Below are 20,904 nucleotides of genomic sequence, written 5' to 3'. Positions count from 1 at the left end.
CCAAAGTGAAGTGACAGCCACTGCCACAGGTCTCTTTGGCCTTCTTGGTCGTCCATTTACTCAACAACAGTTCAATGTGGGACAAATTTCAACCCCTTCTGTCAAGCATACAACAAACCTTCTTTGCTGATCCACCAATAACATCCATTAAGCTCTCATTTCATAAAAAAGATAAGAGATAGAGACTTTGACTGAAGATATGGAGATAATTGTGTGTTTCTTTCCTATATTTCAGTGTATGAGAGTTCTAATATTTTATACATAGACAATTTTATTGGAACCTAACAATTTTCATTTCAATATTTTAAGTTCTTTGTAGTGCTAACAATGGCAAGCTCACGCAATAATTATGAGGTTAGGAAATTTTGGAAAACAAGTTTACGAAAGCAAAGCATCAATTTCACATTCCTATTCCTATTCCTATGTACGGTAAATCAAAACAACAAACGACAATTTTGCGTTTAGTTCTTCTAACACACTAGTGTCAAGCATTTGGGTGGGACACATGTCAAGCTGCAAATGCGACTTTAAAGAATGAGAGATAGACTTTGACTCAAAGTGTATGGAAGACTCCAACCATTGTATACTTGAGATAGAAGAGATTCCAGAAGATTTTCAATTCTGAATCCCAAAGGCTAAGGCACTGCCCTATAAGTAAGGCACTGCCCATACTTTTAGTGCTTAAAACAATAACCATGAGATCCTTAAGTTATGGTAAAGTATGCTTTCTATCATGTTGCCTTGTTATCTTGTTGTATGTTTCATCACCAAATTTGGTTGCTTTTGCTTCTGATACTGAAGCAAAGGCTCTTCTCAAATGGAAAGCCAGCTTATTTCAAAATCAAGCCCTCAATAATCTCACCTGGTACCCTCCCACTCATAATATTAATGCCACCAACTCTTCCAGCAGCGAGGGGAAACCAAAAACAAGCCCATGCACTTGGACTGGTGTTTCATGCAACGCAGCTGGAAGTGTCAGCATGATAAACCTTTCCAGATATGGTATACAAGGTACGCTACATGAATTTCCATTCTTGTCTTTCCCTAATCTTGAACATATTGATCTCAATATGAACAAACTCTTTGATGCCATCCCACCTGAAATCAGTTACCTCTCTAAACTCTACTATCTTGATCTCTCTGAGAACAAATTGTCTGGGAGAATCCCACCAGAAATCGGTCTCCTAAAAAATCTTACATTTCTCCAGCTCGCTGAAAATGCATTCTGGGGGGATACTCCCAATGAGATAGGCAACCTGAAATCCCTTGTGGAGCTATATTTGAATGAGAATAAACTCAACGGTTCAATCCCAAGATCTCTGGGTGATCTAACAAGACTTACTCATCTTTATCTCTACGGTAATCAACTTTCTGGTTCTATTCCTGAAGAGATAGGGAATTTAAAATCTCTTGTGAAGTTAATTTTCTCTGAGAATAAACTCAATGGTTCAATTCCAAGATCACTAGGTAATCTATCAAGCCTCACCTATCTTTATCTCTATGGCAATAAACTTTCTGGCACTATTCCTAATGAGATAGGTAACTTGAAGTCTCTTGTAGATCTAGAGTTGTCCTCCAACATTTTAAGTGGTTGCATCCCTCAAAATATTATGAACTTGGAAAGGTTAAACACTTTGTATTTGCATACCAATCAACTTTCTGGTTTGATTCCCGAAGAGATAGGGAACTTGCAATCTCTTGTGGATCTAGAATTGAGTGCAAATCAACTCAATGGTTCAATTCCAAGATCACTAGGTGATCTAACAAACCTTTCCTATCTCTATCTCTTTGAAAATAAACTTTCTGGCACTGTTCCTATTGAGATAGGTAACTTGAAGTCCCTTGTAGATCTTGAGTTGTCCTATAATACTTTAAGTGGTCCCATCCCTCCAAATATTGGTAACTTAAACCAGTTAAACACTTTGTACTTGGATGACAATCAACTTTCAGGTTCTATTCCCAAAGAGATAGAGAACTTGAAATCTATTGTGGAGCTATCCTTGAGCGTGAATCAGCTTAATGGTTCAATTCTTGCTTCGTTTGGTAACCTAAGCAACTTGGAAAATTTAAACCTACGAGATAACCAACTTTCCGGCCCCATCCCTCAAGAGATAGAGAATCTCAAAAAGTTGACCATGTTGTATTTGGATACAAACCAATTTTCTGGTCATTTACCCCATAATATTTGCCAAGGTGGAAAACTCATAAACTTTTCAGCAAGCGACAACCATTTCACTGGTCCAATACCCAAAAGCTTAAAAACATGCAGAAGTTTATTCAGGGTCCGTCTTGAAAGGAACCAATTGACAAGCAATATATCTGAAGACTTTGGTGTTTATCCAAATGTTGATTTTATAGATATAAGCCACAATAATTTGTATGGTGAAATCTCACGCAAATGGGGACAATGCCCATTGTTAAAAACCCTACGACTTGCGGGAAACAACCTTACTGGGACCATACCAACTGAGATCGGAAATGCAACCCAAATTCATGAGCTTGATCTCTCTTCGAATAATTTAGCTGGCACGATCCCAAAGGAATTTGGGAGACTCACTTCTTTGGAGAAGTTGATGTTGAATAGAAATCACCTTTCGGGTCGTATACCGTCAGAATTCAGATCATTGACTAATCTTGAATATCTTGACTTGTCTACAAACAAATTCCATGAGTCAATTCCTGGCATTCTAGGCGACTTGTTCAGATTGCACTACTTGAATTTGAGCAACAACAAGTTGGCTCAAGAAGTTCCACTTGAGTTGGGGGCGTTAGTTCAGTTGACGGACCTGGATTTAAGTCATAACTCACTTGAAGGTAAGATACCATCAAAAATGAGCAACATGGAGAGTTTGGTGATGCTCAATGTTTCCCACAACAATCTTTCGGGTTTCATACCAACAAGTTTCCAAGACATGCATGGCTTGTTGTATGTAGACATATCCTACAATCACTTGGAAGGTCCCCTTCCCAACATCAACGCATTTCGAGAAGCTCTGCCAGAAGCATTACAAGGGAACAAAGGATTGTGTGGCACAGTTGGCACTCTGCCACCCTGCAATAAACGTGGCTCAAAAAAGCACTTCAAATTAATATTCTCTCTTCTTGCAGTATTTGTATTTCTATCTGCTTTCTTTACAATTTTCATTGTAGTGCAAAGAAAGAATAAGCATCAGGATAAAGACCAAAGCACCATGCATGAAGAAATCTCCTTTTCTGTTTTAAATTTTGATGGAAAATCAATGTATGAGGAAATCATAAAAGCAACAGAAGATTTTGATTCCACTTATTGTATTGGGAAGGGAGTACATGGAAGCGTTTATAAAGTGAATTTGTCATCTACCAACTTAGTGGCCGTGAAGAAACTCCATCTGTTGTGGGATGGCGAGACAAATCTTCAGAAAGCGTTCTTAAATGAAGTAAGGGCACTCACTGAGATAAGACACCGAAACATTGTGAAGCTCTATGGTTTCTGTGCACATAAACGACACTCGTTTTTGGTGTATGAGTATCTTGAAAGAGGTAGCTTGGCCGCAATGTTGAGCAAAGATGAAGAAGCTGAAGTGTTGGGGTGGAACAAAAGGGTGAATGTTGTTAAAGGTGTAGCTCATGCCTTGTCTTACATGCACCATGATTGCTTGCCACCGATTGTACATCGTGACATCTCAAGCAAGAACATTTTGTTGGATTCTGAATATGAGGCCTGTGTTTCAGACTTTGGGACTGCTAAGTTTTTAAATCCAGACTCAACTAATTGGACTGCCGCTGCAGGCACATATGGCTACATGGCACCAGGTAATGTTTTGACCACTGAAATCTCTGTCTTTTGTACTTGGTGTGTATGATTTATGCATGATACAATTTCTTGTGTGAGTTGTTTCTGAACAGAGCTTGCATATACAATGGAAGTAACTGAGAAGTGCGATGTTTATAGCTTTGGAGTTGTCACATTGGAAATAATTATGGGAAGACATTCAGGAGATGTTTTCTCATCTTTATCATCCGGGGCGTCATCGTCATCCTCATCTGCATCACCTGCCCCAGAAATGCCAATTTTGGACATTCTCGACCAACGCATCTTGCCACCCACAAAACAAGAAGCAGAGGAGGTGGTGTCTCTTGTGAAGATAGCATTTGCATCCTTGAATCCCAGTCCACAGTGTCGTCCAACGATGAAGAAAGTTTCTCAGCTCCTCTCATCAACTCAGAGGCTGCATTTGTCAAAGCCATTACATATGACAACATTTGGTGAATTACTTGCTCTTGATGGTTTCACAACCTGATTAGGATATATGCTGCTTTGGCTGTATTTCACTTCATTTGTGTCTTCCTTGTTCTAATTCTTCTTAGATGTTTGTACTTGTAAATGTTCACTACAAGAAAAAAGGTCCGTAGTGACCAAATGAATAATGGTCACAAATAGGGAGTCTACATTTTTTTCTTTTCTACATTATGAATCTAAGTACTAGGTGGTGATGATGTAGACAAAGAATGTATGCTTGTAGCAAATGGGTTAGTGGACATGAAGTTGAGTTCCGATGCAGCAGTTATCCTCGACTTCATCAATGTTAGCTTATAACTCTCCTCTTTTGAAAGCAATTTTTGTTTGAACCTATTATGAAAGTGAAGAATGAAAAATAAAATAAGGATATGTAGCAGGTTTTGCAGCATTCGGTTCCAATCCACACTGTCATATTTTTTTTCCTTTGCTTTTATAGTGTCATCATGCATTTTTAGTATCAGAGAATTCAAAGGATTAGGTCCCAACCTCACACTTGAGCAACTGATCTATGCTCTAAATGGTACTTTGAGTACCGTATCTGATCATGACACAAAAATAAGATGATCCTATTTAATAAAATATATTGTAGTGATGAACTTTCAACTCTTCTTTTTTCTTTTTCGTTTTGATTTCCTTATTTTGTTTGTTGCGAAACTAGTTCTAAAAAAATCATTTAAACCCTCTAGTCTGACCCTCAAGACCGACAGACTCTTGCATTCAGGGCGAACCCAGTCCGAGCCTCGAAATTCACTAAAAATTAATCCTAAACTCCAAAAAATTCAGCAAAAAATGCTATGGACTCTTTGTATTGTAATATGCATTTTCATGTTATAACCTCAAATTCACAATTTGACCCCAATAAAATTTTATTTTCAAGTTTCAAATAAAACCGAAAATTGAAAACAATTATCAAACGAGTTTGATATTTTTTATTTTTTTATTTATAAATAAAAATTGAAAGCCAAAATGGTTATCAAACGGGCCTTAGAATGTCACAAATGTTAAATCAAAATTTTGAATAGGAAATTGGAGTAAAATGTATACAACTATCATTACTTTGAAACTTCAATTCTTCACGTTCATGATGAACATAGATCATAATAGAAAGAAAGAAAAGAGGATGGTAATGAGTGGCGTTGATGAAAATTACATTGACGAGTTATTCTTCTTCAGATTTGTTAATTAATTTTTCCACTAAAACAAAACAAGAAGCATGCTTTGCTTGACAGAACTACCATTTGCTGTCGTCTAGCAAGCGCACTTCCAGTTAAGCATGCTCTGATAAAATGCCAAGATAAGGGACAAAGACTTCCACTCAGGCTAATCACTTCTAAAATGCTCATGAAATCAGGTCATACGAGCCATGAGTTAGCTCATAATAAATTCATCCGGGACTAAATTCCTGGATAAAAGTGCAGGTTATGACACAAACAGTGGGTGAAAGTCAAAGCGCTTGAATCAAAATTTTGAATGTCATAAATATTATCAAAATTTGGAAATATTTTTGCTCACCACTTTAACTCAAGGTGTATCCTAACCACCATTTTCAACACTTGACATGTATCCATGGGCATAACCATAGTTAACTATCTGATTTGTATTTGTGGAACCATGATTATACTCATAGACACATGTCAAGTGTTGAGAAGTGTAGTGATGATACATCTTGAGTTAAAGTGGTGAGCAAAATCACAAAAATATCCAACCCACTTTTTGTAAAACTTATTCTGTGTTTTGAAACTTATTATTATTATTATTACACACACATATGCTATAATGTACATATATACACGTATACACACACACACACACACACATATATACATGGGGGCGGATCTGTAGCACCATATTTTTGGCACAAATTTTGACACAATTTTCAGGCCATTAGATTATTCACTTTTAATGAATGAGATTAAATCTGACATGACTTTTTGACATGAAAAATAAATTAAAATGTTTTTCTCTCTCCTCTCTCTATTATCTCGAAAAGGTAAATTTCTATCACAATTTTTTTTTTCTCTCTCCTCTCGCTCTTCCCTAACCGTTCTCTGCTAATCATCTCTACACGAGGTAGCCGTCGCCATGGTGAACGCTCCCAAGCACACCTTACACAAGGTCACCAATACAAGAAAGGAAAATTATAGCCTTACTGCCCAGCACCCAATCAAGAGGTGGTGGAGAAAAGAAGGGAAAGGGGATCTCTATTTTCTAAGTTCACTGGTTAGGTTTGTAGTTTGTGTTGCTTTCTATCTTGTTGGAGCTTTAAAGCAAATATGGTAGACAAGTCCTTATTCTTAATTGTTTTCTTAAACATCGAATTGTTCTAGACAATCTTTCTCTGATAAATTGAGATTAGAGTTTTAATTCAAAAAAAGAAAAAGAAAAATTTTATCTTGATGATTTGGTTCTCTCGCTTCATTCAGAATACACATTCATTCATTCTCTCTGTTTTCTCTCTCTATCAGGTAATGGTGGTTGTTGTGATGGAAATGTGTTATGAGAAATAATAACGGGTTCACATAACTTAATTAACAAATTATCAGCAGTAACTCTAACAACAAAAAGAAGGAGAATGAAAATGAGAGATTGATTAAGAGAATGTGAATTGGCTAATGATGAATGGTTGAATAATTTATATGATATACGTTCTTCTTGGGTTCCTGTTTATAATCGTGACATATTTTTTTGCAGGAATGAATACTACTAGACGTAGTGAGGGTGTTAATTCTTTTTTTGATGGATTCGTTATACCAACAACAAATCTTAGAGAGTTTGTTGTCAAATATGAGCAAGCACTAAAGAGGATCATGGATAGAGAAAGTGATGAAGATTTTGAATCAGAACACAAGTATCGCATGGTGAATGAAGGAGAATTCCTTTTGAAACATGCAGCGAAGTTTTACACTAGAAATATTTTCAACAAGTTTAAGGATGAATAGAAAGGTATGTGTGAATGCCAAAATTTTGAGTTTGTTGGAATACTTTGTCAACATTTGTTGAAAGTATTTGTTCGCCTTGATATAGATACACTACCTGACCATCAAGGGGAAGCTCTTGTCGCAATGGTGATCATTGGTCTTGTTATCTCTGTATATGTGGCATTACATAGACATATTATATGAATCTATGCTTTTTGTATTATGATATCTTGCATCAGGAACGTTTATGTACTATTTGATACATATTGTGTTTCAAAATTGTTCTTAATCCGTTGTTTGTGGGTGTTTCATGATAGTAAAATACTGTAGATGCCCACTTAAATGATTTCAGATGGTATCACTACTACAAAAAAGGTAAAAGACGACAGGAATTCACCGTCGTGTAGCCGGATTTCAAACCGTCGTGAAATCGACTGACATCTTTTGAAGAAACAAACCACGACGGTAAATTCCCGTCGTTGTTAAGACAAACAGCTTCATGAACAAATAAAAACCAACGTCTATATACTGAAAATGAGCCAAAACAAATCGACAAGGATAAGAATAGACGACCAGTTTGAAAAAAGAACCGTCGTGAAATATGAATTATGACGTCGTGAAATAAACAACAAATGCCGTTATTGGGATCTCCTACGTCACCCTTATTTATATAACAATCTTTAAAACATATTTTCCACTTCGTTTTTTCCATAAATGTTGACGTGGTAAAACTTACCAACGGAAGTAAACATGTGAAGAAAGGTGTTTATACCGGAAATAAACGGCCTATGACCACCGAACATGTGGACAGGATCGACATTGATCACAGAGCCCCTTCTGCATGCTCCTTACCGAAGCCATGTATCTTGGCCCTTATACCATCGGACACGTGTCATGCTCACAATCCATGTCCAGAATCCACATCGGAAATATGAGCACAGTGCACACCTCCCAAGGCCTATTTAAGAAGACCCCTATCCCCAAAAGGAGGGGATCAGAACTAACGGTACGCTATCGATTGATCTGTCAGTTAACTTTACTAAAACCGTACTTACTAAAGCATCGGAGAGCCTTCGGCCGGTACCACACTGGTACCCCAAGGACTTACCGAACGTGACCTTTTGTAGGTACTTACCCTTCTGCAGTAGAACATCTACCGAGGACAGTCACCTACCGAAGGCCTTAAATCACTAAGTTGACGAAATACGTGTAGAACCACTTTTTCGCATCAACAGTTTGGCGCCGTCTGTGAGAATCCAAAAAAAAAATTAATTAACAACCCACCATCTCCAAAACACATGGGGACCACTTCAGCACCCATGTTCTTATCGGAAGAAGGCGTACCGTTCGGAAGGCAGAGCGGAGCTAGCCCAGCGCCACCCTTATGCACTCCCTTCGAGAATGCCCCCGCAACCCAAACAACCACCGAAGCCGAGCTGGCAGTCCAAATCGCGTCCCTACGGAAGGACATGGTGAGGCTTCAGGAGCACAACAATTTTCTTTCGTCCAAAGTGGACGAAACCCAGCAGCTGCTCCACCAGCAGCACACGCAGAATATCCAGACAACTCGCTCTTCCGAGAGCTTGCAGACCCCCCATAGGAAGAAGAAACGCGAGAAGGTACAGAAGGCAACGCCCGCACCTTCCAGAGAGTTGGTAGTTCTGGCACCCAGGGATCAGCCGCACATCCCCAAGAAAGTCTACACCGATTGTCGACATCGGATTAACGATCGGGAAGCAGAGAGACAGAGGTCTCCGATCAGGATTAGCGCTCGACAAAGGGACTCACGGACGAAAATCCTAGGAGACAAGTCGCCTATTCGGAAGGTCAGAGGGCTGGACCCCGCAGAAGAGTCGGGATCCGAATATATCCCTTCCCAGACGCAAAATTCCACCTACCGTTCGGCAACGCCTTCACAGTACGCGGGGGTTGATCCATCAAACCTACAAAGGCGATCGGAAGATTACGGTTCTGAGGAAATCCCTAGCCGAGACCCCGTTGTCAGACTCCTTTTTTAAAAACTCCAGAAAATGAAAAACGACAACGCCCGCTCCCAAGGACCGGAGTGGGGAAAGCTTCGGCCAGGACCGTTTACCAGGCGCATCCGAGACTCTCGGCAGGATCGGGAAGGGCAGCAACTGCGTATACCGTTCTATACGAGAACGGAAGACCCCTTAACACACCTCCACTCATTTCAGTCCGCCATTGGATGCAAGGGCCTGAGCGATGAAGGGCAGTGCCTGCTATTCCCGTCCTCCCTTACCGGGGCAGCCCTGAACTGGTTCTACTGGTTGGAGCCAAAAACGGTAGACTTCTTCGACGAACTGAAGCAGATTTTCCTCAACCACTTCATGATCCAAACGGACCGTCTTTACTCTGCCGATGATCTGTACACGATTCGGCAAAGAGAGGACGAATCGTTGAGAGAATACGCGGCACGCTTCAGTCACGAGTACTCAAGGTGTCCGGAAACAGACGATAGGGCAGCCTACGACGCCTTTAAGAGTGGCCTTCGGTCCTCGCATTTCCGATACCTAGTACACAACAGCAACTGGCGCACATACGACGAACTGATGAAGCAGGCGGCAATCCACGCCAAGGCCGAATATTTCAACTCGAAACCCGCGACTTCGGCACCGCCAGGAGACGCCGAACCAAGTGCTTATCCGGCAAAAGCGACACCCTACGAGAGAGTCGACGCATACTCGGCAGGTCATAAGAGAAAAGACGCCCGCGCCGATCGAAGAGAACACTCGAAGAAAGGGAAAGGGCGGTATGGTCACAACGACAACCGAGCGCCATTGCCGAATCGCGACCACGGCAATGAAGTCTTCACCTTGTTGAACACTATCTACGAGGCCGTCCTGATGAACGAATAAGAAATAATACCGAAGCCGAATGCCCGAAGACCCAATCGACAAGACAACCGGGATACCGGTAAATTCTGCCGATACCATCAGCACAACAGCCATAATACAGAAGACTGTATAAGCCTGAGAAAAATTGTCGAACGGTTGATCAGAGAGGGGAAGCTAGATCAGTACATCGCCCGGCAGCCAACGGCGCCGGTGCCGAATTCAATTCGGCAGATAAACATGATAAGCACTATTAGCGGTGGCCCTACCATCGCAGGAATGAGCAACCGGTCAATGAAGCAATATGTGCGTGCCGCACAATTTCCTCAGGTATTCGGCATAGAGGTGAATCGGCACCAGGAAATCCCGAAAGTTCGTTGGGAACCAATCACATTCTGCGAAGAGGAGGAAGAGGGCATCCTCTATCCCCATGACGACTCGATGATCATCCGAGCAGAAATTGCCAACTACGATGTAGGAAGAGTGCTGATCGATACCGGGAGCTCGGTGAATGTGATTTTTTCCGAAGCTTTCCGAGAGATGGGAATAAAGGACTGCCAGGTGAACCGGCAGTTGACACCTTTGTTAAGTTTCTCCGGAGACCTGGTCCAACCGATCGGTAGTGTAAAACTACCCATTACCTTCGGCACCGCGCCAAGGAAAACGACGGTATACGATCAATTCCTCATCGTTGACTGCCCGACGGCGTACAACATCATAGTTGGACGGACGGCACTCACCAAGGTCAAGGCGCATCTTTCCCCCCACATGCTACTGATGAAGTTCCCAACCCCCTATGGCACAGGGGCTGTCCGAGGAAATCAGTTAAGCGCGCGGACTTGCTACGCCACGGCACTCAAGTCAACCTCTGTCCAAATCCCCGACGAGACCATGTCTGTACAGGGGATAACGAACGGTACGGGACCCGTTGACGACCCTAGGGGCGAGTTCCCGACTCCTCACACACAACCTGCCGAAGAACTGGAAACGATAACCCTCAGCGACGAGCAGCCTGATTGCCGGGTTAAAATCGGCACCAGACTCACCCCTAACCTTCGAGCGTAGTTCATAGACTTCTTACGGCACCATTCGGAAGTGTTCGCGTGGTCTTACGAAGATATGCCCGGCATAGATCCTGAGATCATCAGCCATAAACTCAGCATTTCCCCTGCTTATAGACCGGTAAGACAGAAGCGCCGTTCGTATGATGCCGAACGATACGAAGCGATGCGCACAGAGGTTGACAAACTTCAAACCATCGGCTTCATCAGGGAGACTACGTATCCAGTATGGCTGGCAAACTCGGTGATGGTCCGGAAGGGTACCGGCGGGTGGCGAATGTGCCAAGACTATACCGATCTGAACAAGGCCTGCCCGAAGGACAGCTTCCCGTTGCCACGGATAGACCAGCTCGTGGACGCCACCGCCGGACACGAACTGCTCAGCTTCATGGACGCCTATTCGGGATACAATCAGATATTCATGCACCCCCCCGCCAGCGAACACACCGCCTTCATAACGGACAGGGGTTTGTACTGTTACAATGTCATGCCGTTCGGCCTGAAGAACGCGGGGGCAACATATCAAAGGCTCGTCAACAGAATTTTCGCCAAATACATCGGCAGCATCATGGAAGTTTACGTTGACAACATGCTAGTAAAAAGCAGAACTGCCGAAGAACACCTGCACAATTTATCAATCATGTTCGGCATACTAAAAGAGTACCGGATAAGGCTGAACCCGATGAAATGCGCCTTCGGTGTATCTTCCAGGAAATTCCTTGGGTTCATGATTAGTCACAGGAGTATCGAAGCGAATCCCGAAAAAATAAAGGCAATCATCGACATGGAAAGACCGAAGACGACGAAGGACATTCAAAGCCTTACCGGACGCGTCGCGGCCTTGACTCGCTTCATCTCAAAGGCTACCGACAAATGTGTGCCGTTCTTTAAAGCCTTGAAAGGGGGCAAACGGAATATCATATGGACTGCCGAGTGTGATAAAGCGTTTCAAGACTTAAAGAACTACATGGGCAGAGCACCCCTCCTGTCAAAACCACTACCTGGGGAGATTCTCTATCTATACCTTTCGGTATCTAGCACTGCTGTCAGTTCGGTATTGATCCGAAAGCCAGAGAGGGCAGAGCTACCGATTTTTTATGTCAGCAAGGCACTCCAGAGTGCTGAACTTCGGTATCCCCTATTAGAGCAGCTTGCACTAGCCCTGGTGGTCTCGGCACGAAGACTTCGGCCATACTTCCAAGCACACGGGATCAAAGTTTTGACTAACCAACCGCTTCGGCAGGTGCTCCAAAAACCAGAGACTTCGGGCCGATTGATCAAGTGGGCGATCGAACTCGGAGAAAAGGGTCAAGCCATTGCCGATTTCATCTCTGAGCTCAACCCATCAACAGCACAGCTGGCACCCGAGCCGGTTACCGAGACCGAATTGCCGGAGGCACTAGGCACCGAACGCTTTGACGTCTCAACTCCAGTATGGATTCTGCACGTCGATGGCTCGGTAAACCAATAAGGGTGCGGAGCAGGTTTGGTACTGACAACACCGGAGGGACTCAAGATCGAGTACGCCCTCCGATTCGACTTCCGAACCTCCAACAACGAAGCGGAATATGAGGCTCTCTTGGCCGGCCTTCGGTTAGCCAAGAGCATGAATGCAAAACAAATCAGAATTCACAGCGACTCCCAGCTCATTGTGAACCAGGTAACGGCAGACTTCGTGGCCAGAGACGCCTCCATGCACGCCTATCTTTCGACCACCCATCAACTGCTCCAAAGCTTCCGAGCCTACGAGATCAAGCAGATCCCCAGAAGCGAAAACAGCCATGCCGATGCATTGGCACGGCTGGCTTCGGCAATCAATGATAAAGTCGGAAGAACGGTGCCGGTGGAGATTCTTGCTCGACCGAGCACGGTAACCTCTGAAACATGTACCGTACGGTATGAAGATACATGGATGTCTCCTCTCTCAACATGTCTGAAGGCGTGAGTGTGTCTGTCGCAGGAGATGATGAAAAGAAGCTAAAGAATGATACCAAGCAAAGACCGTCATCAACGACCACCACTACAAAAAGTGAAAAAGACGACCAGAAAACAACGACGGTCTAGGTGAAAACCGTCGTGGTTTTTAAAAAGACGACGGTTCTAAAAACACCGTCGTGTAATACCACCTTAGACAACTAAAAATGGAGATTCAAATGGCTGTTCAAAAACAACGACGTACCTAATTAAACAACCGACGTCTATTTGAAACAGATTTCGGCAGTGTAAAATCAAAACCAACAAAGAACGGCAGAAGTTATGAATCGACCGACGTAGAAAGTAAAGACGACGATTTCAATAAAAGCCGCCGTTTTTACTCATAAAATAACACGACGAGGTTTTCGTATAAGACGCCGTATAATTACAAACAAATCCAAGGCTTTAAAATACAAAATATCGCCGTATTAAATTAATGTACAACGACGAAAAATATAAATATATCGACGTCATTCTCGTATAGTTCTACGACGTTATCTTTAAATCGTACTATAAAATTCAACGTCGTATTTATTCATTTTATACGTCGTCTTAATAAGAATTTTTGTTAACAATTTTTTTCTTTGATTTTCTTATCCTACGTCGGTAGATCTACTTAATGACAAGAATTGAAATAACCACGACGGTTTATATAGAAAACCGCCGACATAATCAGATTTTTCTGAGATCCCAAGGGTTACGAAATCTTACCAGATGGAACTCTGTTCCACATCATAATCTTAACAGATGACACAGATTTGCAATCAGAGAGACAATTTTTTGGAAGTTGATGATGTGTGTGCGTTTGTGTATCTACAAATATTATACCTAACGTCGTTGCAAATTTCCAATCAGAGAGACAATTTTCAACAACGGTTATATTATACCTAACGACGTTTAAAAAACAAATCAACGTCGCTAAACAAATATATTACGTCGTCTTAGTCTTACTTAAGACGACGAAAAACGACGACAGTAATACAAAAACAGTCGTTGTTTTTATATTCTTATTTTATTTAAATCTGTCATCCAAAAAAGAAACTTTACATATTCCAGAACATTAATTTCCTTCATTTTAAATTTTCTCCGGAAAAAAAACTCTATTTATAACGCACTGTAATTGAAAAATAAACTGAAAGGTCACGGGAAAAAAAATTCTATTCATAATTTAAAAATTCAAATCCACGTCGGTTATATTAAAACTAACGACGTTAAATGAAAATATTCCACGTCGCAAAACAAATATTGCGTCGTTTTAGTTAAAAACGACGTCATAACAAAAACCCGTCGTTGTTTCAAACTGAATTAATTTAAAATTTCTTCGGGAAAGCAAAATCTATTTATAATTTCCTCGGGTTAGTAATATTGCGTCGTGTTAGTTTACAAATTCTAGAACATTAATTTCCCTTATTTGAAATTTCCTCGGGAAAGAAAAATCTATTTATCACGCTTTGTAATTGAAAACTAAAACTGAAAGAATTCGGGAAAAAAACACTCTATTTATAATTTAAAAATAAAATCCACGTCGGTTGTAGTACACTTAACGACGTTTAACAAAATAATCTACGTCGGTAATTATAAATATACCGCCATCTTACCTTTATATAGACGACGAGAAAAGACGACGGTAGAACAGAAAACCGCCGTTGTTTCAGTTTCTTTAACAGTTTGGTCCTTTATCTTTCTGCAGGACTTGTATAGTTCAAAGCATTGACAATGTCTTCATCATATCTCCCAGCAACTACTGATTCGATTGCTCATGCTTTAGAGGCCATCTGAAGCCATTTCTATTCTCTATCGCATTCTTGAAACCCATCTTCTTCTTCTGAAGCTCTACGTAAAGGAAGAGGCTATCACAAATCTGACGGATCTTCTTAGTCAAAAAAATCAAGCAGAGGATCAGGCACATATGATCTTCAGATTTCCCTGAGAAGCGAACTTTCCTTCGACAGCGAGTGGAGGCCAGGCTTGCATCTCTTTTGATGGAAAGCAAGGAGTATTCAGAAGCACTAAGTGTCCTATCAGGCTTGATCAAGGAAGTGAGAAGGCTAGTTGACAAGCTTCTTCTTGTCAACTAGCCTAAATGTAAGCTCAATTTCTCTTTGAGAAAGACCTCCAAATTATTGTCTTTGAGATGTGAGAGACAGTGTCTCTGAGAGAGGAAGAACTTGGAACCCTAAATGTAAACCGCGAAAATGAATGAAAGCGACAAATTTATAGAATAAATTTTTAAAACCAACGGCGGTCCTTACCAAAAAACCGCCGTTTAAATTGTAAAATCAACGTCGGTATTACTGACGTACATTACAGAACTCCACGCCGTATTATTTTTTTGAAATGGTTTTATATGTAAGCAACTTTTCGTCTACTTGACTTACACATTAGTTGTTTTTATATTCTTATTTTATTTAAATCTGTCATCCAAAAAAGAAACTTTACATATTGCAGAATATTAATTTCCTTCGTTTTAAATTTCCTCCGGAAAAAAAACTCTATTTATAACCACTGTAATTGAAAAATAAACTGAAAGGTCACGGGAAAAAAAAAATTCTATTCATAATTTAAAAATTAAAATCCACGTCTGTTATATTAAACCTAACGACGTTAAATGAAATGATTCCACGTCGAACTAAAAATATTGCGTCGTGTTAGTTAAAAACGACGTAGTTAAATGTAACCGCCGTATTATTTTTTTGAAATGGTTTTATATGTAAGCAACTTTTGGACTTACACATGCACTGTTTCCAAACCCGATTAGAAATTTCAATCTCCAGAGAAACCTTTTCGTCTCTTTTCCTTGTCAGAGCATTGTCAGAGTTTCTCATCGTCTTCCTCTCGTCTTCTTCGTCGTCCTTGAACTTAAACATCGATCATCTTCCTCTTGCTTTCATTGCACGCAAAAGGTAAGCTTTCATTTTCACTATTTTGGTTACTGTTTTGCATGCTCATACGTTTTTTGTTTGAAAAATCTTTTTACCTTTTTTCTGGCCAAAATCATTTTACTTCTTTCCAAGTTTGATAAAATATACAGACAAAGAGGGAAAGTTTCCAACTTTGAAGACAACTACCTCAACTAAATAAGACGACGGTAGACCACGACGGTTCGTAAGTTGTTCTAGCGTCGTCTGAAAATTGACAAAGTTGTTTTTAAAATAATAGTCTTTTTTTATATGCTTGTTTAATTGCAGGTTTGATTTCTCTGAACAATGGTTTTTGTTTTTCCCTTATTTGATAAAATATAAAGAAAAAGAAACTAGGGTTGGTATCTAATATAGACGACAAAATATCTTATTGTTTTACGTCGTGTGAATGTTAATACCACGACGGTGTATTACTATTGACGTCGTATGAACATAAATACCACGACGTTATATAAATAATAGTTTACCACGACGGTGTATTACTATTGACGTCGTGTGAACATATATACCACGACGTTATATAAATAATGGTTTTAAACATTTATTACATCTGACATTATTTCATTGCGTCGTCTAAAATCATATCATACGTCGTATTTTTTAATACCGTCGTTTGTGTTCTTAATGTTTTCCTGAAATATTTTCACTTGCAGTTTTGTCTGTCAAAATGGTTTCTCAACAACAAACTAAGGATTCTGGCTCCAAGAAGCTTGGAATGGTAGCTCCTCAAGACAAGTCTTCGAAGGAGATGAAGTCTTCGAAGAAGATGAAGTTTGCTTCATCATCTGCTGAGACAGAACCAACAAGCCAGACAACAATCTCTGATGATTCAAAGACTGGTCGAGGTATGAGCACAATGCCTCGTGTTGTGAAGAGAAAGCTTCAGAAACTGAGGCCAATTGTTGAGTACAATAAAAGGGGGAAAGGTGTTGGCCAAGCACATATTGAGATGCAGTCGTATATTGGTGTGTTGGCACGCTCCAGGATCCCACTTGTGGACAAGAAATGGTCCCAAATCCCCAAGGATATAAAGGAGCAGATTTGGGAAGCAGTTGACATGGCTTTTGTCGTAGGCCAAGGGGGCAAGACCTCTGTTTTAGCTTCTGCTTCCAAGAAATGGAAGGATTTCAAGTCTACACTAACGAGGCATTATATCCTTCCATACACCAATGACAGGGAGAAATTAAGCCAACCCCCTGAAACATATAAATTCATAGAGAAAGCACAATGGGATGCCTTTGTAGCTTCAAGGCTATCCAAAGATTTTGAGTCTGTGCATTCTCAACATGCACAGATTAGGGAGAAACTCGAGTACAATCATCGATTGTCTCGAAAAGGATATGCTGGATTGGAGGATCAATTGGAGGAAACCATGCCTGGGGTAGAAATTGATCGATCTACCTTATGGAAGAGAGCTAGACAGGACAAACATGGTAACATCCCTGATCCAAAGGTGGCAGAGAAAGCTAAATTAATTGTAAGCCTACTATCACTCTGTTTTAAATTTTTATTAAACTGTGAATTATTCTTATTACGTCGTGTGTTATATTGTTCGTCGTGTGAATGATATTACCACGTCGAAACTTTGTTAAAAACGTCGTTAACGGTCTAAATAGGAATCACTACTCTGTTTTCTTTAATTATAGCATAAGACGTCGGTTGTTTATTCATTTCGTCATTTTAAATAAATAACCACGTCGGTATAACTACCGTCGTGATAAGTTATAATAACGTCGTTTTATATGTTATTGCGTCGTGTGAAATTATATAATACGTCGTTTGTACATAAATAACCGTCGTGTGTTTTTTTGTTTATCTTTGTTTTAGGATGAATTGCAGAAACAAGTCTCGGAAGGCAAAGTCAGAGTAGATGGCAGCAATGATGTGCTGACCATGGCTTTGGGCCCCGAGCATCCAGGCAAGGTGAGGGGAGTTGGTGCTGGTGTTTCCCCAAGGCAATATTTCAATTTGCCCAAACCACAGAGGGTGAGCTTTGACGACCGTTTGAAGGAGAGTTTAAGAGTTCTCCTTCAAGAAGAGACTAAAAAGATGGAGGCTAAGGCAAGGGAAGAGGCCTTAAGGATGGAGGCTAGGACAAAACAATTGGTAGAGGCTGAGAGGGAGCATTTCCTGAGTCAGCTTTCCCAATTAATTCCCAATTTTGATCCAAGCATGCTTAAACCAAGAATTAGCCAAAGCCCCAAAAATCCAATGTCTGACAAAGCTAGCTGCTCTGGAGGTGATGTGAGATCCCTACATTTGGAGGATGATACTGCCAAAATGGGGAAACATCAGCCAGATGAAGAGAAGGAAGAAGAAAAGAGAGATGAAGAGAAGGAAGAAGAAAAAAGATATGAAGAGAAGGAAGAAGAAAAAAGAGATGAAGAGAAGGAAGAAGAAAAGGAGAAAGAAGATGAAGAAAAGCATGACGACAAGGTATGTTAACATAACTTTTTTATTTGTTTTTCAAAATTTCAGACGTCGATATTTTTATTTAATCCGTCGTTTGTTTACAACTTAGACGGCGGAATTTTTTTAAGACGTAATAAAATATTTAAACGACGGTTTTTTCACCGTCGTTTAAAAGGTTTCAGACGACTCTTTATTCATAAAACCGTCGTCTTTATTAAATTACCACGACAATTTTTTCACCGTCGTTTAAATACTTTTAAAACGACGTTTTATTCCTTAAACCGTCGTCTTTATTGAATTACCACGTCATTTTTTTTATTTCTTTAAACAGGTTATTGAAGTTGGTGCTTATTCAAAAATGGAGGCGCCATCTTCTTTAAAAACCCTTTGTCGTTTTGTGGAAACGACACTCCTGCCTGAGGATAAGACAGTCCAATTTACAATTGATAAGGAGGTGTTTGGTGGTGAGCGCGATACCTTCCTCCTGCCTGAAGATATTACACAATTTGCAGGCATGGAAGAAATTGGAGCTACTGTATTGGCTGTATATATGAGGTTTGTACTTCTAAAATAATAACTCGTTGGTTTATATATTGCGTCGTCTTAACTAACTAACCACGTCGTCTTAACTAACAACCGTCGTGATAAATATATTATAACGTCCTCATCTATTTCAGTACGTCGTTTGAAATATTATAATACGTCGTTGTTTTATACATAACCGTCGTGTTTTGTGTGCTGACTTGTTTATATTATTTTATTTGTTTAGGTACTTACACGATGTTTTGAAAAAAGCCAATATGTGCAGTATGGTTGGCTTTATCGACCCTGCTACAGTTAGTGCCAACTCTGGCACAATAACTGCCAGATCACGACTGGTAGCAGCTCGACTTCAGAAGACAGACGGTGAACAGATTTTCATGATGCCTTACAATCCAGGGTTAGTCTCCTTAGGATTTTGTTTTTATGATTTTCAATAAATGACAGCTTATAAACTAACCACGTCGGTGTTTTATTTTATTTAGTCGTTTGAAACTACAAACCACGTCGGTATTTATTTATCGTCGTGATAAATATATAATGTCGTCGTTAGCTACTTTACTTCGTCGTGTGAAATACTATAATACGTCGTTTTTGTAAATAACCGTCGTTTTTATATTAATTTTGTGCAGCCGTCATTGGATTTTGCTGATTGTAAGAGCAAAGAGAGAAACCGTCTATTTTCTGGATCCTCTGCCAGGAAATCGTGTGGTCGATGAAGAGGCCAAAAACATCGTGAACAGTGCTTTAAAAATATATAATACCCACATAGCCCGAGCAGGACGTAAAAATGTAATTTGGAAAACTCTCTCAGGCACACCAAAGCAACCCAGCAATGTCGAATGCGGGTATTATGTAATGCGCTTCATGAGGGACATCATCATGGATCCTTCCTTGGGGTTTGAGAATAAGGTAAGAAGAAATTACCTTCATACATTTCACGTCGTTTTTTGTATTATCAACGACGGTCGTGTAAAATTAACGTCGTTGAATGGATATACTACGTCGGTTATGAAAAATATCGTCGTCTGTGATTGAATTTCTTTTTATTTATAAACCCTAATAGTCATTGTTTATGCAGTATGCCAAGGGAAACCAGGAAGCTTCATACCCCCAAGAAGCCATTGATGAAGTCCGGAATGAATGGGCAGAGTTTGTTTTCCAAATTATTAAACAGGGCAATTATTGAACACTTGATATTTATGTATAATGTACCAATTTTCTCTATAATATGTAATGTAAAAATTTGTTGAGGTTTTCTTAAATTAAAAAAAAAACAAACATACAAATTGCTTAACCGACGTGTAATACTTTTCCAACGACCTAATAAAGTCAATAACCGTCGTATTTTGTTGTTGCGTGTTTTAAACAAATACGACGTAAAAAAATAGTTAGACGACGTTCTTTGAACAATTGAGTCGTTAATGGTTTACAATATCTTCAATTTCTTAAGGGTTCAGGGTATAATCGACGACGTTTATGTAACGACTGCGGTTAAGTCGTAAAATATATATTTTACGTCGTATAGTTAAATAGCCGCCATGGTTTCTCATTTTAACGACGTCATTTTAACGACTTAGTAGTCTATTACAATTTACAACGTCTACAATTTATTTAACACCGACGTGGTTTGTTGTATGGTAAGAATATTTTATTATTTTTATATCAAAATATTCAAAATAAATATAAAATAAATCAGAAAATTGAAAAGTCAACTCCTATGAAGTCATTGATATATTTTCTTCCACATAAACCTTGAAAAAATTCATTTTGAATAACAAAAATTTAAAATGACCATCCAAAACAAAATTGTTTTGATGAGTCATAAAATCACTTCTAGTTTTATGGTTTAGGGTTTAGAGTCTAGGGTTTAGAGATTAGGGTTGTTATTTATTGGGGTTTATTTTTAAAGTATAATTTTTGGGTAGTCTATGTTATATGTTA

At 39.9% G+C, this 20,904-nt stretch overlaps 1 protein-coding gene across 1 annotated transcript; it reads left to right on the top strand.

The window, feature by feature from the left end:
* On the top strand, positions 704–4,646 carry LOC18781122 (probable leucine-rich repeat receptor-like protein kinase At1g35710). The gene is made up of 2 exons (XM_007212526.2): positions 704–3,792; positions 3,886–4,646. The coding sequence occupies exons 1-2, from the start codon at positions 981–983 to the stop codon at positions 4,278–4,280; spliced, it is 3,207 nt and encodes a 1,068-aa protein (XP_007212588.2). The 5' UTR covers positions 704–980; the 3' UTR covers positions 4,281–4,646.

The sequence above is a fragment of the Prunus persica genome, chromosome G4, assembly GCF_000346465.2.
Source record: "Prunus persica cultivar Lovell chromosome G4, Prunus_persica_NCBIv2, whole genome shotgun sequence".
Taxonomy (NCBI): Eukaryota; Viridiplantae; Streptophyta; class Magnoliopsida; order Rosales; family Rosaceae; genus Prunus; species Prunus persica.
The sequence above is the reverse complement of the archived record's forward strand: the minus strand, read 5'-3'. Positions and strand labels throughout refer to the sequence as shown.

Excerpts from the sequence above, each read along its gene's own strand:
- LOC18781122 (XM_007212526.2), top strand. The coding sequence starts at position 981 with ATGATAAACCTTTCCAGATATGGTATACAAGGTACGCTACATGAATTT. Across the intron at positions 3,793-3,885 it reads ATATGGCTACATGGCACCAG|AGCTTGCATATACAATGGAA; the intron begins GTAATGTTTTGA and ends GTTTCTGAACAG.